We start from the raw sequence: 27,077 nt of genomic DNA, 5'->3' as shown, positions 1-27,077 counted from the left end.
GGATGGATGGATCAGCTCCCGCCTTTCCCCGCTCCCACCGCGCGGGGGCGCAGCGCTCCGGAGCGCTCCGGTGCGCCCCCTGCCGGCCGCCGTGCCCCTCTCCGCCAGTGCCGAATCTGCGGCGAGTGCGGAAAGTGCCGCGCCAGGGCCCGGCCGCGCTTTACCCGGGCCGCGATTTCATCATGCTGGGGGCGGGCGCTGCCCCGCCTCCCCCTCCTCCTTCTCCTCCTCCTCCTCCTGCTCATGCCGTTTCCCCGTAGCGCCCTGCCCGCCCTGCTGCGCCTCCTCGCCCGCCCGCTCCGCTCCGCCGCCCCCGCCATGGACGGCCCGCAGGCCGAGGCGCTGCTGGCGCCGCTCCGGAACGCGGTGCGGCAGCAGGTAACGCGGCCCGGCCGGGGGGTGCTGGGCTTTGGGGGACGTGTCCCCCCCTTTCCTATCCCCAGGGATTTGCCCGCACTGACCGGGGGTCGCGGCGCATCCCTGAGCCCGTCCCGGGGGTCCCCCGGGCGTTCGCGGGGTCCCTGCCCAGGAGGGTCCCCCGGACGTTCGCGGGGTCCCTGCTCAGGAGGGTCCCCCCCCGGGGTCCCTGCCCAGGAGGGTCCCCCTCCCGGGTGTTGGCGGGGCCTGTGCCCAGGAGGGTTCCCCCCGGGGTCTCTGCCCAGCGCTGTTCCCCGGTGCGGGTTGCGGGGTCCCCGCTGCTCCCCAGGGCAGTGGGTGCCGTGTGCGGGGCCCCCGTTCCCGTCCCCGCAGAGCCGGGGCTGTGCGTCAGCCCAGCTGGGTGTCCCCTCCCGGGCTGGATGTGCCCGCAGTGCCCAAGCCCGTGTCCTCATTTAGAGCCCTTCTCCACCTTCTCTTTGCGGAACAGCCCCCATATGTTTGCGCATCGCTTGGGGTCACACGGCAGTGTCCCCTTAGAGCCGAGTTTCTCTTGGGTTTCGGACGTAGATGACGTTCCCCAGAGTTGCATATTTGCCCAATGCAGTAAGGCACGGTGATTCCTTTGCATATTTTCCATTTCATCATTCTCGTTTACCTAGGTAGGTGCCGTCTCCTTTTGGCTGGGGCTGCATCGCCTTCTCTTCCCATCTCCCATCTTTAGCATCCTTCTTACCTTCGGTTGTCTGTGAATTTCCTGAGTAAATCTGGGTACCCTTGCTGCATACAGTAACGGCAGTGGAGCTTGTGGAGTTCCCCTTCATCTCTTTACCTGTGCCTGTGGGTCCCCATGTGCCTCCTTTAAGTGGCTGGATCCATATTATTCTCCTTAGCTGCACACATAGCTACGTGTGTGTCCCTTGTATCCATAGATTTGTGCGTGTGTTTTCCCATTAAATGAGTGGATTTATGGCCCTCTAATTATGCCAGCACTTCAGTGAGTTTGTATTATGAATCACTGTACAGCATAATGCCTTGGCAAGGGAGCTGCTTGTAAATAAAGCGATGGTCTCTAGAACCAGCCAATTTATTTAGTTGAAAATCCTGGGTGCTGTCATTTGCCTTTAAAGTATCAATGCACCCCTTCTTTCTGGGATTCCAACTGGAGTGTGGGGTGCCAAGGGAAGGTTTGTGGGTAAATTTGTGTAGCTGGGGCTGCACGTATTGTATTGTATGACTGATTGTAGTAATTCCCTGAGATGTTTGTCCAAGAGGAAAGGGAGGGAGTAACAAAGACTGGGGGAGTTGGTGCCTCTCCATGCAGGGGGCTGTGTCTGTCAGCTCCAGGAGAAGGAGTTTAATTAAACCTAAGGGACTCTCAGCCTATGGAGAGGGAGCAGCGTATCTTCCTGCAGCAGTGCCTGATGCAATAAGCTGCCGTGATCCAGGGGTGGATCCCTCTCTGCTTTGCTGCTCTGTGGGACAAAGCTGCAGCAAAATTTGCCACATCGAGTACTGCTGTTTACTCCTCCTCTGGGCTGGGCTCAGGATCGGAGCTTTAATTAGATTGAGTCCTGTCAGCAAACGTAATTACTTGCCTCAGTTGGGGTTTTTTTTCTTCTCCTTGCGTATGTCTGAGTATGTCTTACTTATAGGTCAGGACAAAGAGTTGCTGTGTGCTGCTTTTGGATGCTCAGCAGCGAGCAGGGTGAGGGCTCTGTTGACTCAGCAGTAGGTGCTTTGCTGCTGTCTTGATGTTTTTCTACTACCGACCCCCTGGCTCAACAAAGGCAATTTGAACTTACTACTTTAAAAGAAAAAAAAAAACCCAGATCAGATCCCTCCCTCTGCCACGTTACCCAGGAATGGCAATTGAAGTCCTCAGTCCCAGAGTGAAACTTTCACGTTTTTGTACAAGTAGTTCACAGGAAGGAAACAGTAGATTTGTTCTGTTTTTGTAGCCCATGGGGGTAAGGAGCCTGACAGGGTTGTTATTTTTCCTTCTTCTCTTTGTGTGTGTTTGTTTTAATGCAGTCCTTGGAGACGTCCTTTCTTTATTAATAAAATTAGCCTTTGAACCTCTCTGTCTCTGAAGTACTTTTAGTTTTTCTAATCTGATTGCAGAATGGCAATTTGTATGTTCTGTTCTCTTTGCTTTCTAAGTTACCTGAAGTGTTGATGTCAGGAAAGCTCAGAATTTAGGAAATAGCTGGTGTTATGGAAATACTGTAATCACTATGGATTGTGGGTTTTTTCCCTTTTTTTCTTTCTTTTTGTTCAGTGAAGAAGAGCAAGATGCACAAAAAATGCTGAACTTGGAGCATTCCCTTTTTAGAGCATCCCACCTGACATCTCTGTGCTTTTTCCTCCAGCTCCTTTGTCCTTCTCAGTAATCCAAGATAGATCTTGGTTTTGGTGCAGAAGAGTGGACTCAGAGGAAGACTTTTAATTCATTTATCTCCCAGTTCATTGGCAAGCTGGGCATGACTGCTGAGGGTCATGCTCAGAAAAGAACCCAGCTGGGTGTGTAGGGGTTGAGCACTTCCCTGGGGTGGAAGGGCAGAATTACCCACACAGGGCAGAGAGACCTTTGTGGAACTATGACAAGGTGATGGGGGTTTGACTCAGGTCAAGATCTTGGTATAAGCCCACTGCAGGTTTTGCTGCTCTGAAATATTTAGGCTTTGGAAGGGTATTTTAAGGGTATTTTTTTAAAAATTTATTCTTTCTTGAAGTTACTGAACAGGTTTTAAAAATAATAACAGCTTTTATAGATCATGCAATGCCTTCTTTGCTGAGACATTAGGCTAAGAGTGCCTGTCTTCTGTGAGAGCCTCTGAAAATTTGTGTCCTTACTGGCCAACTTTGATCAGACAGGACAGAGGAAAAGAAGTCTGAAATGGTCGTAAGTTTTGAAGAAAAGGGAAGGAGTAAAAGGAAGAGTTACTGAGTGGGAGAGCACAAAGCCTGTGTTCACCATCTGAGAATCCACTTAGTGCGTCCTCAAAGACAGAAAACGGGAATTTGTGGAAATCCACTGTACATAGAGGAGATATTTGCACACTGAGATTTAATAGCAGGTCTGGGGTTTAACAGTAGTGTGGGTGGTTGGATTTCTCTAGTGATCATTACTTCTGCTTACTCTCAAATGCATAAGTGTTCCTCACCTGCAGCCTCTGGAGACCTGTGTGGAGAGTGGGATGCCAGACAGACCCCTCCTTTTGCATTGCCAGGGGAGCAGGAGGAAGGAGAGATCTTCAAAGAATGACTCTACATTGTTCTTTGCTTCCTTCTAGGGAGAACTGGTAAGGAAGCTGAAGGAAGAGAAAGCTCCCCAGGTGGATATAGACAGAGCTGTAGCAGAGCTCAAAGCTCGGAAGAGGGTCCTAGAAGCAAAGGTGAGTCTGGAAATGAAATTCTGAGTCCCACAGCCTTGTCTGAAAAGCCTTGAAATCTCTACTTAGTTCTTTTTTGAAGTATTGGTTTGGGCTAAATAGTCACAGTAGGGCAGACTGTTTAAATACCTTTTGAAGTAGTTCACAGGTTTTCTACTAGAGGCAGTTTCATTCTTTATCTTACACTAATTTCTTTTAGCATTAAATCAGTGTGCAAACAAATAGATACCAGTTCCTACTGAGGTTTTCTGTAATCAAAGCTGAAATTGATTGTGTATGTCACTAATCTTTGTTTACTGTATAGATCTTTTCTTGTGCACAGTGAGAGCACATGCTGGTCACTGTAGTGAGTTTCCTCTTCAGATTCTTTGTGCAGCTTTGAAATTCCCAGCCTCGTACAGAACATGTTTATTTAGAAATAACTTCCTTTGCTAGAGTTTAAACAAAGTTTTTGGAGACATTTCAAATAACCTTACAGAGAGGGGTAAATTGAAATTGTATCCCCTTTTTTACATGCAGTTGTGCTCTGAAAAGTCTTTGTGCAGATGAAATGGTGGAACTTGAATTTTGTTTTGTGTCTAGATCAATAAACAAGTAAAATACATTTCCTTATTCTATGAGCTTCCCTCTCCTTCCCAGACTGAAACAACAAAAAGAAATTCTTGAAGCTGAAACACAGTCAGGTGTGCAGATTCAGCCCAGAAACTGCAAAGTTCTTTCTAATTTACATTTCATATTAAAATGGTTGTAGCTGTGCTTTGGTGGTGCTCTTAATGAATTAATAAATAAATGCACCAGTGCTTTCAGCTGCCTCACTGTGAGAATGTGAGTGCACCTGAACTGAAACCCATTGACCGTGTTTGTCCTGCAGAGTCGTGTGAGACGAACAGGTGCTGCTCCCTGCCAGCTCTGGGGTTGTGGCTACCTGTTTGCACACATTTAACCCAAGAAAATGGCATCTTAGTACTCTGCAGGGATCTGTGCTCTGAAACCATTGCCTGAAAGCTGCACTGACAGCCAGGTCATCCTGGAGTAAACAGTATCAAAATGTTTCTGTGATTGTTTCCCAACCCTTGGAAGTCTGGAGAGATGTAGCCAGGCAGGTTCGGATGTGGTATCCCTGCGAGCCGCACCTTTGTGTAGGAAGAGTGGTGCAGGATGCAGTGTGAGGGTGTGCTCACCACTTACACAATTTGTGGGGGCTGTCAGTGCAAGAATGACCTTGTCAGTGCAGCGTCTGCCCTTGTGAGTGCAGCACTCCAGGATGGGAGTGTGTCTTTCCTGATGGTGTGCCCAGCAAGGCATCACAGTCACTTGCACCTTTTGGGGGAGGCAGCAGTGTGAGTCCTCCTTTGCTTTGCTGGTGGTTTTCAGTCCTTGTGGTTCCTACTTAAAGACAGCAGAGCAACTCTGAATTTGAATCCTTGAGTTGAGTGAAATTCCTTGGCCTTATGTCCTTAAACAATGTTATCAGTCAGGAGATGATTCTGCTGCTGTACAGGGTCTTTCTTCCCCTTGAAGGCAAACACGGGCACTTTGCCTTCTGTCTGTGAGTATATTTATGTTTATAAACATGTGCTTCTCTGACATGTGCACCAGTTCAATAACTACTCTCTTTAGGTAGTAAAGGGGGTCTGCAGAATTCTGTACCTACTCCAGTTACTGCTGTGCTGCTGCCATTTCTTCCTGCCAGTTCAGAGCTGGGCTGTGTTACTGCTGCTCTCCTTCTGTCCCTCTCTGGGCAAAAGCCATCCTGTCTGTTAGGAAACCCTGGTCACTGAAATGTGGTTTTCTGTTTTTAGGCAGAGTCTTCCAAATGGATTCCCAACTATGGTTTCAAAGTCCTGTTCTGGGACTTGCTGTCATGAGTGTTCTCTCTCTAGTTTTGACTCTTTCTGTCTCTCATGCAAAGTTATTCCTTGGCTTCTGCTAATTTATGGGAGCAGCAGAGGTACAGTGCTTTTTAAAATTAGACCATTCTTATTGTCTTTAAAGATGTTAAAAAAGGAAAAGTTTGAAATAAATGGACATTTTAGTTACCAAAAAGCTGTTCAAAATTATACCATGAGCCACTTAGGAGGATCTAAATTTATTGAACTACCTGGCTTAACTCTGCTTTAATTATCAAAACACCTTTCTGAAAGAAAATCTTTCAAGTTTGTTGTCCTCACTCCTGAATTTGATTACAAAATTAATAAATTTTCAGATAAAATGAGTCTGCTGTAAAATGTTTTCACTCTATCTAGTCAGAGCATTAAGGCATTCTGTAACTAAATTTTCTGAGTGCAGGGATGCATATTTATGAAATATATTTACATGTTGCAAACAGATATTCCATGTTCAAGTACCTAAATACACAGCTTTGTCAGAGCATAAGGACAATGGTGCTTATAATCTATATAGTCAAAATATTTTCATGTGAGGAGCACTTTATTGAAAGTTTTGTGTGTGCCAAGAGTTACGTGTGTGTAGTCTGAGCTGGTCACTTGCAGCTCTTTTTAGAGTCAGGAGAGGGTAATAGGTCAGAAGAACTGCTTGGGCAACTGGCATTTCTGTGCAGTGGTTGTGAAGAAAACAGCATCATTAGCTCTGGTTTAGGTATCTGAAAGTTAGGTCATGAGTCCACCTCAGGTGTCTGAAGTGCTGCATTCACACAGTGATATTTGTAACTGAGCACTTGAATCTCAGTGGGACCATTCCCCTTTGGAAAATGATTGTGTTGGTCGGACACCTTTGCTTTAAAGGGGGTCTTTCAGATTTTTGACTCACAATGGGGAGTGGAGAGGATTTCTCCTCCTGCCAGAAACAGGAGCTACTCCCTGATTTTGGTTTGCTTGACTTACAGGAACTGGCCTTACAGCCCAAAGATGACATCGTGGACAGAGTTAAGATGGAAGACACTCTTAAAAGGAGGTTTTTCTATGACCAAGCCTTTTCTATTTATGGAGGTATGGTTTTGAAGAAATTTACATTTTATTCCCTTTAGGCTAATATTCTGGTCTTTCTGGCTGAGTGAAATGCTCTACTCTTGCAGTGTTGTAATTAATGCACCATAAAAGAATGTTTTTTTAAGTTGGCTTTTAACTTTCTTGTTTGAGTCTGTAAGCCTTTCAGAAGTTCCCCCTTTGGGCTGAAATTTTGTCTTTATAAATTTAAATGAGTGGACTTCAGGATGCATGTTCTGAGCATTGCATTGTAGAAGATGGTGTCTCTGCAGAGGGATAGGGTGTTTTGGCATTTAAAGGGGTAATCAGATTATTTCATCATAACTGTTCATCTCTATCTGAGCTTTTCCTGGCAAGATAATCCCAGATTCACAGAATATTCTGAGTTGGAAGGGACCCACAGGATCATTGGGTTCAACTCTTAAGTGAATGGCCCAAATGAGGATCAATAATGCTCAAATCTACTGTGAACTTTAGAACCTATTCCTGTAGTGAACTTTGTCAGTCAGCTTTATGGCACAGGTGAATAAATGTGGCTGATATGAGCATCTCAGGAGGCAGCACAATGCCTGTATGGTTACTGCTCTTTCACCTAAGATACTAAAACAAACACTCTGGGTTGTTTTATTGGCCTTTTTTCCCCTTTTTTATCTTTGTGGCCAAACTGGTGATTGGCAGATGTGTTATTACTGATAATAATATATTGCTTCAGCCTATGCATGATCACATCTGTATTCAGATTCATCGTTTGGATAGATTGCTCCCCCAAAACTCTCCACAAAATACGATCCATTGGAGGGAGCATGGCTTTTAGTGTTGTTGGTTGCACATATTTATCTGTTTCAGCTTCTGCCACTACCTGATGCCCCAGTGCTCTGCAGCTGAACTGTGCTGGTTTGTGTATTGGGTGGTCTGTGGGTGCTTCACAGTGTTTATTTTCAGCCTTTATCTCATGGCTCTTGAGAGAAAGAGCTCTCTGTAGTGACCCACTCTCTGTTCAGCCAGGGAAGCTGATGCATCATCCTCAGAACATGAAAACAGCTGATGGAAACCCTGAGAAGGGAGGACACCTGCTCCAAACAGTGCAGGTTCGTACAGTCTTGCACCAACCACTTTTCTTTACCTTTTTCTCTTTGCAGGTGTCAGTGGTCTGTATGACTTTGGGCCTGTTGGGTGTGCTTTGAAGAACAACATCATCCAAGCATGGAGACATCACTTTATTCAGGAAGAGCAGATCCTGGAGATTGACTGCACCATGCTCACGCCAGAGCCAGTTCTGAAGTAACTATGGGTCTTTTTTATTGCTGCACATCATTTCTGGTCATAGTTCCTGTTTACAATCTGCAGTAAAATTACCCACAGGGATCTTAAGAGTGGGTCACCCAATTTCATACTGTGCTGCAGTGCCAAGTAATTAGATCCCAGGGCACAGGTCAATGTAAGAAGCTGTTGTTCCATAAATCAGGGAAAACAGCAGGACTCGTGCCTGCCAATCCAATGCTTTAATGTCTCCTAGTAGTACCATTAGGTAAAAAATTGTCATTATTTCTTTTTCTAAAAGTTATAAAAGACAAAAAAATGGATCAGGTGACTTGCCTAAATCTGAGGCACCTGGGTCCTAGTTTAGGACAGTGGCCTGACCATCCTTCCCTTCCCTGTGCAGGGGTGGCCCCATGCATTGTGTTAATTGACCTCTGAATGCAAATGATGCTTCTGTAGCTTTGGGGATTGAAGGCTTCTCTTTATCCACAGGCCAGGTAGAGGGACCATCTTTCCAGGGTGAGAGCAGAGTTCAAACTCTGGACCCTTTCACCTCTGCACAGGTTTGTGATGATGTCAGGAGCTTTTGGACTGAGACCTGAGCTGAGTCAATTTGCTTTGTGCTGTTGTGCCATAACAGGCAGAAGCTTTTGTGGATCTCTGGTTTAAAATACTGGGAATCTGTCCACCTGAATTACTGGTTGATCCTCACAACTGCAGCTATGTCTTGTTTTGATTGCAGTGCTGTTCCTAAAGGCACTAAGTGTCATCTTAGTGACACATTTTAAGATTTAGATGTATTGATACTTCACACAGGTCAGATTTCCTGTGGAATGGTGCTGCTTATCATGACTCTTTAATCTGAAGCGGGAGTGAGCCTGCAGTTTGAACATGTAGTTTGAAGGATAATGGTCTGTCCACTGGGATCACACAGTACCTGGGGCTGTTTGGTGGCAGCTGTCATGTTCCTCTCTTTTGTATTATCTTTTTTAGGACTTCTGGGCATGTAGACAAGTTTGCTGACTTCATGGTGAAAGATGTGAAAAATGGGGAATGTTTTCGTGCCGATCATCTCTTAAAAGGTTTGTCTTTGTTCCAAGGCTGGGTGGGCTTGGAGGTTTCTTGTGCTGGTACAAACACTGGAAGTGAGAATCCTTCTCAAAGGAAGCCTGTTGGTGTAGCCAGACTTTCATACTTGTGTTTGTAGTTAGATAATCCTGCCATACTGAAGATCCTGTAAGTTCTCTTGGCATCTTAAATGAGATACAGGATCTGTAGAGAAAACAAAATTGTGTCCCTTTTTATAAAATCTGATGTCATCAGGCCACAAAAGATTACTGTGTTGTGTGAGCTGAGGACTCCCTGTATAACAAGATTCCTTTTCTCTACTGCATTCTGTTCTTGGTTTTCTTAAGTTTCAGTTGCTTTTTATTCAGTACTGAGAAATGATGTAATGATGATGTAGAGTCAGCATGTTTTTACCATGCACAGGGCAGTTACGTGGAAGTTGCTGACTGTGGTGTGTACCTTAGAAATAGACTTCAGGCATTTCTTAGGTTTGCAAAGTCCTCACATTTCTTTCTAATTATTGATTAGAATTTGTTTAAAAGCAAACAAAAAATGATACGAGTTTTAGAAATATGAAATGTATTTGAAAACTTTTTCACGTACAGCTCCACTGTGAGAGGAAGGATTGTTCTGCTCTCTGTTTAAGTAGTTTGTGTTCTCTCCACTTTGAGCCTTTTCCTTGGAAGTTAAACATGTGGAACAAGCTATATTGGCATCAAAGCAGTTTTCATAATACTCATTTAGAATTTTTTTTTTAGTTAAAAAAGATTCAAAAGAAGCTCATTAGGCCTCTGCCTCCTTTGCTGAACAGCCTCATAAACAAGCATGTCCCTGTCTCCTCTGCAGCCCATCCCTGGTGAACAGCCACCTGCTGTTACTGCCAAACTGAACTGTTGCTGACTAAAAAGTCAAATTGCTTTTTTCAAACAAGAGTGGGAAGTCTTGGCATCACTGCCTGCCTTTGTGTCTCATGGAGGATGTTGTGCTGTGCAGTGGAATGCAGTCTGACCCCAGTGTACAGCTCCCTATGTGCCTCTGTGCACTGGGATAAAATTAACCTTGCTGACTCAGGATCACACATTGCCTTTAATTTCTGTCTGTATAGAGTGGAAACGAGGAGAATGGGACTGCAAAGCCATTGCTTGGGTTTAGGGAAATAATATTGGAAAGAAGTGAGATAAGGACCAGTTGTTTTCCCTCTGGCACATCAGAACAGTGAACTGTAGACCACCATTGCCCTGGTGACGTGAGGGGAATGACCTGATGGACGCTGTCAAGACAAGTTGTGGAAACACACTTAAACTCATGCTGGAGGATCCTCCTGATTTGCCAGGCTCTAGAATGGGGTCAGTGATGGAGTTGGAATATAAACTCATAACCTACTTTTCTTACAGCTCACCTGCAAAAGTTGATGTCTGATAAGAAGTGCACAGCAGAGAAAAAGGCAGAAATGGAAAATGTTCTAACACAGGTGGGTGCAGGCAAAGGGAGGTGGATGTTTCCTGAAGCCAGAGGTGTCCCTTTTCTGTTCCTGAGGATGCTCAGAAGTGTTTACCTCAGAGATACATGTTGCTGTACATGCTCTCAAATACTGAAAACCTACTTGTAATAAATACTGTGAGCTTGCTGGTTAATCACATCTCCCTCCTGCTGTTTTGGAGAATTACTGCTATTAGTCTCTTGAGTGTTGGATTGGTAGGGCCGAAGCTTGGGCTTTGGAGCTGGTCTGCTCTGTTCCACTTCACACCCTGGCAAAAAGCTTTTTACCTTTGTCAGTCCTTCACTGCTGGATTGTCACACAAAGGAACAGAGATGGATGAGAAGTTTTGTCAGGGTTTTCTGAATCAGCTTAGCACTGAATTGGAGTGTTTTGAAGTTGTCTCAGCTTTGAAGCCCTTGAGATTTGTTGCTCTGTCTCCATCACCCTGCACAGATTTTTCCTGTGTTTACCGTGAGAATAGTTGCTGCTCAGGCTGACATTCCAGAGCAGCTGTACAGACATTTGCCTGCAGTTTTTATTCATTTGTTTTTCTTAGTTTGTTTTAAATGTTTGTTCTCATGACTTCTAGGAGAATTGCTTCCAGAGCTATGCATAGAAATGAATGTTTTCTTGCAGAAAGAGAAACATTTTTTGTCAGTGTTTTGTATCACTAAGCAGCTGTTATTAGGATTTCCACACTACAAAACTGAACTTTGACCATCCTTTAGGGAAATTTCTCTATTAGTAAAATCTTTTTATATCCTGTTTCTCTGATACATGAAGTATCATAACAATTTGGTAGCTCATTGGATTTTAAACTGGAATGTTAAATTATTGCTGCACTGTTCAGTATAGATACTTTACAGTACTGGAACAACATTTGAAGGTACATATGAAGAAAGCTGGTACATAAATGCACAAAACAATGCCAGAAATCATTCTCTTATGTAGTTAGGTTGCAGTTAGGTAGTGGTTCTCTACTGCTTGATTTCCAGAGAAAAGGCAAGTAGTGTCCTGGAAGGGGCTGGTGTGAAAGAGTCTGGTCATTACCAAGTTATTTTTACAGGAAATGAAAAATCTCTCACCAAGAAGCCTTGAGCTGCAGATTGGCTCTAGTAGCTAAAATGCAAAACAGCTCTAAAAGAACATCTAATAGATAGCTTGAATATTGTATTTCATACAGCAGAAGAAAGAGAAATTAATGCAGACAAAGCCCTGCCAACACAGAGCTCCCCATGTTTTAGCTGAATCTGTTCAAAAGAAGCTTCTGGTGGGTGGTGGTGCAGTCCCAGTGACTTTTCTTCTGCTTTACACCCACTCTTGTGCTCAGACTTCTGTGCTATGACTGAATCCTGGACCTACATTACTAAAATGGGTTTGCAAATGTGCAGTGTATTCTTCTATCACTGGCTCAAACTTCAGCTTGCTTGAAAATTTATGTTAAATGGGAATATTTTGAGCAGGTGATTCAGAGCTGTGGCTCATGCTCAGTAACAGACAAAGAAGGCATCATTAATTCTTGTTATCTTGTCAAAGAATTAAAATAATTCTTCTGTGTGTTGCCGTTAGTTGGACAATTATGGCCAGCAAGAACTTGCAGATCTCTTTGTGAACTACAATGTGAAGTCACCTGTCACTGGGAATGACCTGTCCCCTCCCGTTTCATTCAATCTGATGTTCAAGACCTCCATTGGGCCTGGAGGAAACATGCCTGGGTAGGTACTAATCTTCATTCTGCTTTATGGATTGATTGCTTGCAATAAAAATCAAGTCTCTTGAGTGACCTTCCCCTGCCTTTCAGTCCCAGCCTTCTCCTTGTACTTTTGGTGGAAGGCAGGAGAAACAAGGAGCTGTTCCAAAATCATGAAGATACTTGAAGCACCCAGAATATGTGGATCCCAACTGTCCCTTTGCTGGATGGAGTAGTTTCCATAAATCCAGTTAAGAATGGATCTGCAATTGTCAGTGACTTCATGGCTGTAGAAAACCTGTTTCAGGGTATCTGTTTGAGGATGAAGTTACTCAGCAGGGTGATCCACTGGGAGCATAATTTCCATGTGTAAGAATGTAAAAGTTGTTCTGAGCCAGGGTCTCCAAAACTAAAACCAAAACCTTCACTGAAGAATAGAGAATATAATTCTTGCATATGCTCTGGAATGGGATAAAAGCTACATGTTCTATGTGTTCTCCAGTGTAGTGTGTGAAATCCTCTGTGTAGGTTGTACTCTCTGAGGAAGTCACAAATCACTGTAAGGGTTGTAGAGACCTTACACTAAACCCCCTCACAGCTGTAGTCATAGTCTGCTTCAAAATCCATGTTTGTAAGCAGCCTGGTGCAGCACAGGAGAGGTGGAGGCTTTAGTCCCTGTGAACTTCTGGATGTCACTGGTCACTGTATTGCACTCAAACCCACTTTTTCCATTCCATGCTTGTATCTCAAAACCAGCCAAGTCATCCAGTTTATTTTGGGGGTAACCATGGAGGGCTGTGTTTGGGCTGCAACTGATGTAGGGACTTTTTTTCCTGTCTTCAGTCTATTGCTTCAGTGTTTTGTGTCTGGAGTTAAGACTCAAGAAAACAGGTACCACCTTTAAGTTTGGTAGTAACTGTGTTTTTCTTTACTCCCTGCTTTCCCTGCCCTTTTACCTTCCTGATCTTTCCTCTCTCCCATTTCCTTTCAGCTATCTGAGGCCAGAAACTGCACAGGGAATATTCCTCAACTTCAAACGTCTTCTGGAGTTTAACCAAGGCAAACTGCCTTTTGCTGCTGCCCAGATTGGAAATTCCTTCAGGAATGAAATCTCACCCCGCTCCGGCCTTATCAGAGTGAGGTACTGCAAACTTCCCTTCTCAGCAGAGGGTACCTGGGAGCAGGTGGCACCTCCCTTTTGTTCCAGTGTTTGTTTCACACAGGATTGTTCTCACGTTAGTTCTTTCTCCCAGAGAAATCCTGATTATGTGTCTAGTGAGTCTCAGGGTTCACAGATGAACTCAGTTAAGGTTTTAAATACAGAATTCTATCTGATGTTGGCTTGTAAGAAGTAGAATTTCTGAAACAGTCTCTGTATGAGAAAAAAACTCACTTTTCCTGACAGAATTTGGCTTCCATCACAGCCTAAATGAATCGTGTTAAAGGTAGCTCTGTTCTCTATAGGACTTTGCTTGTTTAATTATGTTCATGCAATTTAGTTCAAAACTGAAATTAAAATGGGATTGACCTTGTAGCAATATTTCCTTGTCTCAGTCCTGCAGATTCTGCAGTTCCACAACTTACTACAGAGAGGAAGTTGCGAGATAACTTGTCTTAGGATATGTGTTTGTGTTGCAAGATCAGTTGGGCAGGAAAGCTCAGGGTTATTGAGATTTACTTTAAGTTCTGTCTCTGCATAAAAGTGATTATTGCATTTCACTAATGATAACCTCTGTATTTTAACTGGACTATTCTGATTGGAAAGCTCTTCCATATAGTTTGGAACAAGCTCCCGTGCACAGGCAGGACTTGCTGTAAACTTGGGAACTGATTAATGTGGTGCCACAAATGTCACAGAGAGGCAGTGGCATTGTTAACATGAAGGGAACTCTTTGGAATTTTCTCAGTCCTGTTCTCTTCTGCACATCTGGAAATGAGAACTTTTCTCACTGAAAGAATTTTCAGTCAAATATAAATGATATCTTTGTGGCACATTTATTGGAGACTGTTATTATGCAGTCATAGCAAATTACATCCTGATGACTGTGATTTGCAGTTAATGATTACCTGGAGCTTTTTAAAGGTTCTTGGTAATGAGTTAATTCAATGGAAAGTGATTTCAAGCAAGAAGGCTCAGAATCAGTCTGTGAGTACAGATGTATTAAAGACAAATTCTTAAAACAGATTGCACAGCATTGCTGAGTGTAGGTGTTTCATTACCTACAAGAAATTACCACCTCACCTGGTTATTTTTGGCACCTCTGACATGAGTTAAGGCTACAGAATTAATCAGTGGATTAGTCTTCACTGACTCTGTAGGGAACAAATACTTCTGCTATGGGCATCACAGCAGTCTGGAAAAAGTCTCCAGAGAACTTCTGGAAGATGATACTCTCTCCTCTGATTCACTCTGGTGTTAACCATGGCCTGAAGAGATCTAGATGAATTTGTAGAAAGTTTTACTTGGAATTCGAAGATAAAACTAAATCTGGGGAGGAGACTGGTTCATGTTCCAGTCTATACATTGTCTTGGCTCAGGATTTGCATATGTTTTTAAACTACTGACTTGCTTGTGAGAGGCTGAAGCACAATAATTTGTTGGAGAGGCTGTGGCTAATGCATAAAATATTTAATGCACATCTGTTTGTTTTCATTAGGGAATTCACCATGGCAGAAATTGAGCACTTTGTGGATCCCAGTGAGAAGAACCACCCCAAGTTTCAGAATGTGGCAGATCTCAACATCCTCCTGTACTCCTCCAAGGCCCAGGTCAGCGGGCAGTCTGCCCACATGATGCGGCTGGGAGATGCTGTCCAACAGGTAACCTTCCTCTTGCAAGCACCTGGAACTTTGCAAAATTGCCCTCAAGGCTAAGTTACAGACTGCTGTGTTGGTGCCAGCTGGGGTTTGCTCCCAGATTTAAGAGTAGGTTCTCCTCAGGGAATTGGTGTCACTGAGATCCAAGCCTGGCCTTTGTTACCAGTAACAAAAGGGTGCAGGTGCTGCTGGGATGGTGGTTAGAGGCTGAGCTCCACTCTTAGCTAGTGGCAAAGGACATTAATACAAGCACTAGCAGGGAATCTCAGTACTCAGCTGCTGACCCCCATCAGCACATGGCTGGCTTGCACGTTGAGGTTTTACTACCTGATGCATCCAGTTATGAATGGGTAGGTTTACCAACCCCCTCCACCCCAGCCCCTCAAAACCCCAAATAAAAAAAGCACCAAAACACTGCCCCCTCCAAAAAAAACCTAAAGAAACTAAAAAACCTCAAAACCAACCCCCAAAAAAGAACACCACCCTCCTATTGTGTTGCAGCTTCGAACCGTAGGGTGCCGCTGTAGTAGTGCCAATGACTGCACTGTTCCACACAGCAGGGTATTTACAAGTGGGTGATCTTCAGAGACAGTGAGTTATGAGTCATGGAGTAACAATAACTTACTGTTTTGTTCAGGTGGAGATAGTGCCAGTGGCATGAAGTGAATTTGAAAACGTGTAGCAGTTTCATGGGAAACATAGTACTTTACCTCAGGCAGGGGCAGGGAGTTCTGTGTATAAGGTGTCAGGTTGTCTGCAGAAGTACAACAAATTGTGGTGTTGCTTCCTGAGGAACTGACATGAGTCTTTTCTTCCTGCCTTTTCCCTCTGCAGGGTGTGATCAATAACTCCGTTCTCGGTTACTTCATTGGCAGAATCTACCTCTTCCTTACAAAGGTCGGTGTGTCCCCAGAGAAGCTGCGCTTCCGACAGCACATGGAGAATGAGATGGCTCATTATGCCTGTGACTGCTGGGATGCAGAGTCCAAAACATCCTATGTAAGTGGCAAAGGGAGAACAGCAAGGGGCACTCCCTGTCAGATCTGCTTTATTTCTTGCTCTTTAAAATTAGGGCCCTGAATCTGATGTTTCTGCCTAGTCTCATTTTGGTCTGAACACCCTTAGTGCTGTGGAAATGTTTTGAATCCAGAGCTAAGGGGACCGGTCAGCTCCCAACTGTTCATGCTGCTTTTGTAAGTCTAGACCCCTTTTCTGGAGCCTGAAGCAGCCTAGGGACATTTCACTGGTTGAATTCCTTCTGGAATTAAAGGAAACCAAGTCCTGGTGCTTTCCAAAGACTGTAACCCCTGGAACAGCAGTAGGGAAGGATTTGTTTTGCTGGAGGCATTGCTCCAGGGCAGATTTCTTCCTGCCTGAATGCTTGGTCTTCCTTTCCCTCTTCCAGTCTGTGAGAAATGAGTTCATTCCTGCCAGTTCAGACAGCTGTTGCTGGGAGAAAAATTTCCCAAGGATTTTTTATCATCTTCCTGCTGAGTCATTAAGAGCTTTTTGGTTGAGGCCTTGAGTACTTGTTCTTACATTGTTGATTGGATTAAGTGTTATCATTAGGAATATTTTGTTACAGCTAGTTAGAGGTATAGCAACTCATAAAGTTCTACCAAAGTTAAAGTTAGGAAAAAACCCCTCCTGCATCTCAGATGGGTGACTTGTCTTCATGTAGAAATGATTGAAGGAATGGCTTCCTCTGAACACCAATAGATGACTTCCATAAGTTCACAGTCTCTCTTCCTAGCCTGCCCAAAACTGGACATGTGTGGGCTACACTATGTAAATAAGATTATTAAGCTTTGTAAGCCTTGTTGTGGGTCAGGACAGCACTCACAGGGCAGTGTGTCCAACATCCTAACCCAGAAGTGAGCACAGCAATCTGAGAGGCGTGACAAAACCTTGTGAGCTGGACCACACTTGGGTTTGTCACTTAACTCTGCCAAAAATATTTATAACAACTTGCAGCACTCAGTAGTAAGAAGTGAACTGCTCTGAATAGCATAAAATCCATCCTGTAAAGTTCCTGCATAGAATGGTTTGGGTTGAGGGATCTTAAAAGATCCAAAACCCCTGCCAGGGGCAAGGACACCTTCCACTGGCCCAGGTTGCGCCAAGCCCCATCCAGCCTGGTCTGGAACACTTCCAGGGATGAGGCAGCCACAGCTTGTCTGGGCAACAACCTGTGTCAGAGCTTCATCATCCTCAGAGATAAGAATTTCTTCCTAATATATGATCTAACCCTGTTCTCTGTCAGTTTGAAGCCATTCCCCCTTGTCCTATCACTCCATGTCTGGGTCAGAAGTTCCTCTCCATCTCTCTTATAGTGTCTTTAGGTACTGGAAGGGGCTCTAATGTCTCCCCAGAGCCTTCTTTTCTCCAGGCTGAACAACCACATAAACCTGTATTTTGTGTTTTCTGAGAAGAAGCTGTACCCTGGTGTTTTAATTTATGTAAAAATTCCTCAAGATATTCTGGAACACCGTGATTTTTTAAGCATGGGGATTTCTTCTGTTCACATACCCTTCCTGACACTCTGTTGTATCACTGCAGACTGGAAAACCACACAGCATCTGACTGCCTGAATGTCCACACTGATGTGACAGAGTGAATGGGAAGCAGCTGATGAGCCTTTTCTTATATGGGATTGTCTTTTAGAAAATCCAGAGGGAGGTTGTATTTGCTGCAATTATTAGAAGGCTTCATCAGTTCTGTGTGAATGGTGATGGGGATTCCTCCTTGCCATACCTCCTGAAATGTTGAAGGGAAAGCTTCCCTTGCATGGCATCTGTGTCATACCAGTTTGTGAGCCAGGCTTTTGGCCATTCCAGTGTGGCTGGTTCCCTGCTGTCTGTTCCGTGCCTGGGAGCAGCGACACCCCGGGCCATGATGTCTGTGTGCCTGTGGCATGTGAGTGACAGGACTGTGTGCTCTGGCCCAGCCCTGAGCTGTTGGCACAGTGCTGTGCTCTGCCAAGCCATGTGGAAAACCTGGCCCTGAACACGGGCGCTGGTTAGATGACTGATCGTTTCCTCTGGAAACAAATGGGATCATTCAAATGAAGGGACAACCAGTGAGTGAGGGCTGCTTATTGTAACAGAGCTAATTATGTAGAAAAAACAGTCATGGGAGCAGGGAGGGCTTAGGGGTGAATAAACATATTTGATGGTTAAGTGGACAAAAAAGTGAGTTGGTGAAAGCTTCCCCTTTTGTTTTTTCAGGGTTGGATTGAGATCGTTGGCTGTGCTGATCGTTCCTGCTATGACCTTTCCTGCCATGCCCGTGCCACCAAAGTCCCTCTTATAGCTGAGAAGCCTCTCAAAGAACCTATATCCTTTCAGAATAAAACAGATTCTTGTGAAGTCAGAAGTGATTTGAGAGTGAGATGTTTGGGAGAGCTGTGAAGCTCTAATTAAAGTTACATTTGTAAGTTTAACAGAGAAACTTAGAGCTACAGAGCAGCATCAGTTTGGGAAGTAACCTGCAAAGATTGGAGCTTGTGGGTGTTTGTTATTGTTCCTTTCCTCTCTTGGAGAGAAGTTCCTCAATCCAGAGGTGGAGGAGATTTGTTTGTGTTGAATAACAATTAGCTTTGACGTAATGAAAGAAACTGGCCCTGCTTTCTGTCCTCCTTAACTGCCTTGTACAGAACAGTCAATATTGTTCAGTTTGAGGCAAATAAGGGAGCCATTGGCAAAGCTTACAAGAAGGATGCAAAGGTGGTGATGGAATACCTTTCCATGTGTGATGAGTGTTACATCACTGAGATGGAGCAGCTGCTCAACGAGAAAGGGTGAGCTGGCTCTGTGTGTGTGTGGTACCCTCCTGTGGCACCTCTGGTGTGGGTGCCAAGTGCTGCTGCATTTATTTGAGCCACCTGAAAACAGCTTCCTCATGAGAACAGGCTGTGTGGCTCATCTGAAATGTTTTAGTGCTGTCCTTTCCACCAGTCCCTGCTGGTCATCCATCAACAGATCTCTTGGTGTATGCACATAAATCAAAGATTTGTGTGTTTGTGTGGGAATGAGCTTTAGCAGGATCATCCCAGAAGAGAGACACTTCAGTGAAGTGGCAAGTGTTTACCAGCCTCCCTGCTCTGCTTTGAGAGTTGATGAGGATTGCCAGATGGTTTTAAACTTAAATTTTAAAATGATTAAAATAATTCTGTGACTGAGGGAACATAGTTAATAGCAAATAGTTAAATGAGAATCAAAACTTGTGTGAGTATCCCCCAGTGTTTAGTGAGCTGCTTTAGGACCTCTTGCTGCAGCCTTTGACCTACTGAGGCAGGAGTTTGTGTATTTTTCCTTGACCTGGCTGCCTACATTCCTAACACATGCAGGAACTGAAAATATGAGAGGTCTCTGCAGTTGTCAAATTTGGCTGAAGCAGGCCAACAGCTGTATATGTTATGGGAAAGCTTATGGTGCAGTCATAAAAATATAGGCTTCATTTCCTGCTGGAAATGGTGCAAGGTGTAGGATTAATGAATACATTCCAGAATGGTAAAATTTACATCTTTCATTTTATCCCTGAGCTAAGATTTATTTCTTTTACATCTCTGACTGTAAAAGTGTAGAAAAAACAGTAGCAGAGAAACTATTGCAGAATATGGTGTGCACACATCAAACCCAAAAGAAAGTGAGTTTAGTCCCTTCAGAATCTCACTGAAATGTTCCAATAGATGAGTTACAAGCAGCATCCCTGGTTTTATTGATAGTACAGTCTGCAGGCAGTGCCTGCTTTGTGTGCCTTCCTTTTTCTCTTCAGTGTGTATGCTTCATCTTGAGTTTTCCATTTCCTAATTGAGTTTGCTTCAGGCTGTTAACCACAACTAAGTTCACTGTGTGCTTTTAATGTACATGTAGTAATTTTATTATTAATGCAAATTTCTTTTAATAGGTGTGCTTCATGTTCCTTTCATCTCTGGAGTTTGCCCTGGCTTCTATCATCCCACTCTTAATAGTCAACCAGCTGATACAATTAAGGAAATACAACTTGTTTGTTTATTGCTGTAGCTTTTAAGTGACTTCTTTTTCCTTTGCAGGGAATTCACTGTTGAAACTGAAGGGAAAACTTTTAAATTAACAAAGGACATGGTTACTGTGAAGAGATTTCAGAAAACATTACATGGTAAATTTGTATCTTTGTTGTTTGATCCTCAAATATAAGCAGGAGGTCAGGATACACTTTGAATATGATACATGTTAGCAGTGGCATTGTGCTGTTAATATTGTATCATGCAACAGGAAAAACACCAAGTGTAATTTCATTGAAACGTAACTGAGTTGGAAAGGTTTCACACACAGCAGGTGGATTTCAGTGACCATTGATGTCTGGTCTTGTCACTAACCCATTAACAGACTTTGGGTGAGGTATTGTAATCACACTGCTACAGTTGTATATTCCAGGGTTTGTGAGGGCCCACACAGTGCTGTGAAACCGCTGTTGCAGTGATGGAGGAGCTGGGAAGGTGTGGGAACCTTCACCTCTACGTCCATGGCAGTGCAGCAGATGGGTTGTGACAGGCTGTTGGGAGGGCTCCGTGCAGACTGTTGTGCTCAGACCTCCTCTTGTCACTGCTGCCTGAAACCAAGTCCTCTGGCCTCTGCCAGCCTGCCAGTCTGCCCTCCTGACCAGACTCCTTCAGCTCACAACTCCAGTCAGTTCCTCTGGTAGTCAATAATCCCATCACCTTCAGTCAGTCAGAACTTTTGTCCTGATAGGGAAATGGGGCTAGAAGGTAACTTTCAAAAATACATGGATTTAGTTCCTCAAAGAAGTCTTATCTTTCCAGCCAGCTACGTAAGCACCTCACCCAAAGTCATTTGGGAAACTTTTGACAGAGTAGGAGACTGAGGTAGAGCTTTCCCCAGTTCATACTGTTAACTAGTGGATCATCCTGCCCCAGGTTGAGAACATAAGCGCTGGTAGGAGGGGGTAGAGGAGCTTGTGCAGAGCATATGTTTTCTTGCAGCTGCTGAGCTTGTGGGATGTCCAGATACCTTTCAGTCAGCACATGCTGCTGCTATGCCAGGCTTTGCATTGTCACAACTTTGAAGAAGGAATCAATGTTGTTAATGAGGGCCAGCAAGTAGAACCCCAGGTGTTGGTTTGAATATCTGGCAGTTTGGCTGCTGTCTGTAAACAGAAGGAAAAGCTTACGTTTTTCCTCTCTTGTGTCTTGAAAATGGGTTGGTCAATGCACAAATAAAACAAGATCATCCTGCTCTGGGTCCTGCAACATAAGAAGGGTGTGCACCTGCTGGAGTGAGTGCAGAGGAGGCCATGGAGATGCTCTGAGGGCTGGAGCACCTCTGTTTTGGAGGCACGCTGGGAGAGCTGGGATTATACAGCCTAGAGAAGGGAAGGTTCCAGGGAGACCTTAGAGCCCTTTCCAATGCCTAAAGGGGCTCCAAGAGAGCTGGAGAGGAACTTTGAACAAGGGCCTGAATCTTCAGGAAGGCAAAGTTGCACTCTGGGCTTAGTTGAGAGGATTGTTCTCCAGTCACAGAGAGTGGGAGGCCAGTTGGGATGCAGTGCTGGAGAGCTGGATCCTACTCTGATCTTCAGAAGCAGCTGATGCCTGTTTCTTCTCCAGCAGCGATCTGAGCTTTTTGTGAAGAGCTGCTCTGTCAGGGCAGGGCACCTGTCCCTGAGCTCCTTTCATATACAGGAGGGAGAAGGGGGAAAAAGCCTCTGACAGACACGTGGCAAAGACTGGAGAGAATGACGGGTATATAATAAGAGCACATCACGATGTTGAGGGTTTTTGTGAACACTGACTAGTTCATTCTTGCCCTTTCCCTCATGACACATTGCAGGGGCATGGAGAATAGGAAGGGTGGCTTTGCCCTGCCATCATCTGGGTTGTTTAATTGCTATTATGCTCCCTGGCATGGCTTTGGTCCATGCCAAACAGCACCCCCAGACAATGCCTGGACATGGTTTGTGGCTTGGTGTGAAGCAGGGATTGTCCCCAGTGAGTAGTTTGGATGAGGCTTTGCTGTTGTGAAGTGGAAGAAGGTTTATCTGCATGGATGAAAGTTGTGCAGTGTTATTTGCTCTTGGGGCTGGAGAAGGGGCCCTGAGTTAGTTTTTTACAGCCTAAATACATTCTATGTGTGGGCCAAGTCCAAATCTCTATTTCAGGTATTTGTATGTAGAGCAGAAATGTTTAACATTTTATTTCCATGTGCTCAGCTACATGTAATCAGAACTTCTGAGCAGAAAGGCAGCATCAGTAACCGCATCTTTTTTGTGTAGAAATCCATTTTTAATGATGTGTTATTTTGTATTCCAGTGGAAGAAATCGTCCCAAATGTAATTGAACCCTCGTTTGGTATTGGAAGGATCATGTACACAGTGTTTGAACACACATTCCGCATCCGGGAAGGAGACGAGCAGAGAACGGTGAGCTTTCCTGTCACTGGGCCTCAGCTTGAACCAGCTGCAAGCATTTGCCTTTCCCTAACATTCATGGAAAGGGCTGAAATAAGGCTGCACAATGCCCAGTAGAGATGGAGAACCCAGGTGGGCAGTTGAGCTGCTGTTCTTGCCAGCGTACGTGTTATTTTTACATGTGCTCTGAGAGCATTCTGGGGCCATGTGTGCATGAAGCTCTTGCTGTATTACTGGCAAGGGGGTGAGAAATTCCTCCTGGATTCACACTTGGCACTGTCCCATCACTCAGAGAAAGGCATCTCTTCAGTGTTTAATTTCCTTTCTTTCTGCTGCTTTTCCTGGAATCCTAGTTCAGTGCAGCAAGACGGACAATGGACTAACTGTTTGCTTGGATCCCTCTGAAATTCAGCCTTCTCTGTTCTGAACCCCACTAAAACCTTGGCCAGAAACTTTGCTGTAGCAGGGGCCAGTGTGTGTTACATACAGAGCATCAGCCTCTTCAGCCAGTGTCCAAAAATGATGCTCTGGGCCATTGCTGGTGGCCCATGGGAAACCGGCTGGAAAGTTTATGCTGGTTCTTCTTCATTGTTTCTACCTGCTAGACTGTAGGAAAGAAATGTAACAGTGCTCCTTCATGTGCTGCAGGATGTGATTCAGTTTTAAGTGGAGGAAACAAGGTTCAGGAGCCCAGAGCTAGGACACAGTTGACTTTCTGTCACAAACTGCTGGCGAAGTATAATGTATTAGATTTAACTGCCCTTCTAGTACCCATTTACTTTCTGTGTAGTGTAGGCTGTTCTGTATTGTGGTACATCTTAGATTATTTCTGTCCCTTTTATGCCTTGCTGATTGCCAGGGAAAATTTTATTATTTTCCCTCACTTTTGGCACATGTTTTATTTTCTGAGGGTGCCTGTGGAGGGTGCTAAGAACATTTGAGCTGCATATTTTTCATGTGTGTGGATTCTGTCAAACAGGGAGACTAAGAATAAACCTGTCTGGAAAGACCCCTCTACCCTTCATTTTTCCATCATTCAGATGAGATGAAATTTCTGTGGTACACCTCTTTTGGTTGCAGGTAACCTTTAGCTTCAGGAGATAAGGAGGGGTGGACAAGAGCTGGAGAAACCCAGTCCTTCAGTGGTGTGAGGTGCTACTGTTGGACCCTGAATGTTGATGTCTTAGAGAAGGCCAGTGACTCCCCTGAACAGTCACCCTGCCTCCAGCCTCAGAGTTTATTCTCACCTCCCAAGTCTGACCTAACCATTAAACTTGTATTTATTTGTGCTTTTTCCTTTTTTCCTTAGTTCTTCAGCTTCCCAGCTGTTGTAGCACCGTTCAAGTGCTCCGTTCTTCCTCTGAGCCAGAATCAGGAATTCATGCCTTTTGTCAAGGAATTATGTAAGTGTGTTAAGCACTGTGGGTCTGATGGGGATGTGCACTGGGAGGAGAGGTTTGTTCCTTAGCTCTGTAGGGAGAAAATAGCATTGGGATCATGTGGCTCTCACACATGCAAAGGGAGTGTTTCTGACCTCAGCCTGCTGACTTGGTATCTGTAAGCTTTGGGTATCCATCAAACTCTTAAGCTTCCCTCAAAAAGCCCAACACCATGACCTTTCCTGTGCTAGTTTGTAGTGTAAAAGACATTTTTGTTTTTCCTTCTATATCAAAAATAAATCTTCCTCAATGCTTAGGAGAAGCTTGTCCGGAGCAGTGTGGGGGTGGTTTTTGTGTTTGTCGTTTGTTTTGTTATTAAAATTCTCTGCTTTTATTGGCCAACTAATTTATTCAATCTGTCCCAGAGCTGCTGAGCCTCCAAACATTCTGTCAAACTGTCCCCTGGTAGTGGGCATCATGATGCAGGATAGGAACCATAAAAAACGGAATACATGAAGGAACAGGGGTTGCATGTCAGCCAGTGCCTTCTGCTGTTGACATCAATTCTGCCTGGACTTTTTCTCCCTGTGCTGCATATGCCCCTACACATGTGAGGCTGGGGTGGTTTGGAGTTAAAGCAGAGTTGTGGGACTGTGATGACAGGGTGAAGAAGTCGATGGCTTTGCAGTTTGAGTGAGAGTTGAGTGATACAGTGTGGGGAGCTGTGAGAGCAGCAGTGTACCTGTGGTGTGGGTTTGAGCTTGTATCTTGACAGAGACCAAAACATTTGGATATTCTGTCAAAGTAAATTTGAGGGTCTGTGACGCTGCTTGAAACCAGGACTCTTCAGGTAGTGCCATTGTGTTCAGTTCTGGGCCCCTCAGTTCAGGAAAGATCTTGAGGGGCTGGAGCGGGGCCAGAGAAGAGCAACAAGGCTGGAGAAGGGACTGGAGCACAAGTCCTGCGGGGAGAGGCTGAGGGAGCCGGGGGTGTTTAGCCTGGAGAAGAGGAGGCTCAGAGGTGACCTCAGCACTGTCTAGAACTGCCTGAAGGGAAGTTCTGGCCAGGTGGGGATTGGTCTCTTCTCCCAGGCACTCAGCAATAGGACAAGGGGGCACGATGGGCTCAAGCTCTGCCAGGGGAAATTGAAGTAGGAGATCAGAAAAAAATTCTTTGCAGAGAAAGTGCTCAGGCATTGGAATGGGCTGCCCAGAGAGGGGGTGGATTCCCCATCCCTGGAGGTTTTTAAACTGAGATTGGATGTGGCACTGAGTGCCATGATCTGGTAAAGGGACTGGAGTTGGACCAAGGGTTGGACTTGATGATCTTGGAGGTCTTTTCCAACCCAGTTGATTCTGTGATGAGGATACAGGAGACCTCTGCTAGGTGTGTGTCACCTGCTGAGCATGTAACAAGTCCTGGTGATCCCCCTTCTATGCTCCTTGCAGCTGAAGCACTCACCAGGAACGGCATCTCTCACAAGGTGGATGACTCCTCGGGCTCCATCGGCCGGCGCTATGCCAGGACTGATGAGATCGGCGTGGCCTTCGGGATCACCATCGACTTCGATACCGTCAACCGGACGCCTCACACGGCCACGCTGCGCGACCGCGACTCCATGCGCCAGATCCGCGCTGAGGTGAGGGCCAGTGGGTGGCTTTGGCTGCTGGCAGAGCCAGGCACATCCATTATGGGCCTGGGGAGAGCATTAGCTGCTGTTCCTGATCCAGCAGGAGCTGCCTCCAGCTCTGCAGGTGATTTAGCTGTTCTGAGAAATCCCCAGGGAAGAGATACTGGTCCAACAGAAAATACAGGCCCTGCTGATAAAATGAGAAGAAGCTTTTGTTTGTCTTGAATACAGAAGTGTTGATCTTACCTGAAAGCCATGCTTGGGCTGATTGCACTGCTCTTGAGAGTGGCTCTTTAAGAGTGAAGGCTGCTGAGTAAAAGCATTAACTGGATTGTGTCTGGCTTTCAAAGGCAGGGCTCCTCAGATTCCACAGGCACCAGAAGACAGATCTTTGCCTGCTGTTTGCCTTACAGCTTCCTTCCTGCTGGTGTTGCCTGTGCAGCACCAGAGAAGCTGATGAACCATTCCCCAAAAGTCACACCTGCCCTAAGTGTGCTCAGCTGGTATCGTCGTAGTGCAGAGACTGGAATGGGAAACCTCCCTGTGGTGGTCTCTGCCTGTGAGCAGAACTGCTCAGAGCTGTGGACGTGCAGTCTTGGGAGTTTTGGTGTTCTTCTCTCACTGTGCCCTTCTCTCCCTGGCCCCCACCCCAGGCACAGTTTGGCTCCTGATGGAGGAGAAGGTGGTGCTCACCTGTGAGGCTGAAGTTGTAGCTCTGCTCTGTACAGAAGCACCTGTACTGCCTGGGGCTGCATAACTGGCAGGGGGTTTAGCTCAGTGCCAGTTCCTCAGGGAACTGTCCAGCTGGGTGACCTCTCACTGTCCAGCAGCAGAGATGAGACTTTGTTTTCCTTCCATTTCTGCCAGTTTTCTGGTTTCTGGCTGATGCTTTGCACCTTGACAGTGTGCTATGAGGAGCAAAGAAAAAGCAGCTGGCAGCTTCTTCTGTGCTGGTCTGAGAGTTAATAGGGCTTGGCTAAATCCTGGCTTACAGCACCTTTTGGGTGTGTGCATTGGTTTTTTTCACTTCCAAAACTGTAGCACATTACCAGGGATGAACCTTACTGTGGTCCAGTGATAGTTGCATTTCCCTCATGGATCACCCTGATAACTGAGATGACACAGGCTGTGATTTAATATCCTCTAATTAATGGTTTTCTCTCCAAAAATGATCCTCTAGGAGATGCAAAAATTCCCCATGTTTCCCAAATATCCAAAAGAGAAACTTGAGTCTGATAACTTTGTGTTTCTTATGTCTTTGTGGCTTTGCCTGCAGATCTCTGAACTTCCTGCCATCATCCGTGACCTGGCGAACGGTTATCTCACCTGGGCTGACGTTGAGGCAAAGTATCCACAGTTTGAGGGACAAGAGACTGGCAAAAAGGACACAATAGAGGAATAAAGGAAAGGACCTGAAGTAAAAATCCTGTCAAATGTCCACTTTTTACTGTTCATGTTAATATAAAATAAACTTACTGTGTATTATTCAAAGCTGCATTGTTTGTGCACCCAGGGACTATTTGTTTTTTGTTTTTTTTTTTTCCTCAGTTGCTGCCCGGATTTAACTTTAAAAACTGAAATAATTGCAGTCTGAGTTGAGGGTGTTATGAATAAAAACACCATTATCTATG

At 45.0% G+C, this 27,077-nt stretch overlaps 1 protein-coding gene across 1 annotated transcript; it reads left to right on the top strand.

The window, feature by feature from the left end:
- The first annotated feature begins 217 nt into the window (after window positions 1-217).
- Window positions 218-27,077, top strand: GARS1 (glycyl-tRNA synthetase 1). Its single transcript, XM_071560034.1, has 17 exons — window positions 218-378; window positions 3,672-3,773; window positions 6,616-6,718; window positions 7,855-7,996; window positions 8,969-9,057; window positions 10,438-10,514; window positions 12,093-12,238; window positions 13,205-13,354; window positions 14,871-15,033; window positions 15,865-16,029; window positions 18,258-18,366; window positions 18,685-18,829; window positions 20,084-20,169; window positions 22,340-22,449; window positions 23,747-23,840; window positions 25,265-25,455; window positions 26,723-27,077. Exons 1-17 carry the CDS (start codon window positions 244-246, stop codon window positions 26,846-26,848), a joined length of 2,133 nt encoding a protein of 710 aa, XP_071416135.1. The 5' UTR covers window positions 218-243; the 3' UTR covers window positions 26,849-27,077.

This window comes from Pithys albifrons, chromosome 7 (assembly GCF_047495875.1).
Source record: "Pithys albifrons albifrons isolate INPA30051 chromosome 7, PitAlb_v1, whole genome shotgun sequence".
NCBI classification, from domain to species: domain Eukaryota; kingdom Metazoa; phylum Chordata; class Aves; order Passeriformes; family Thamnophilidae; genus Pithys; species Pithys albifrons.
Note: the sequence above shows the minus strand (reverse complement) of the source record. Positions and strands in the feature narration are given on the sequence as shown.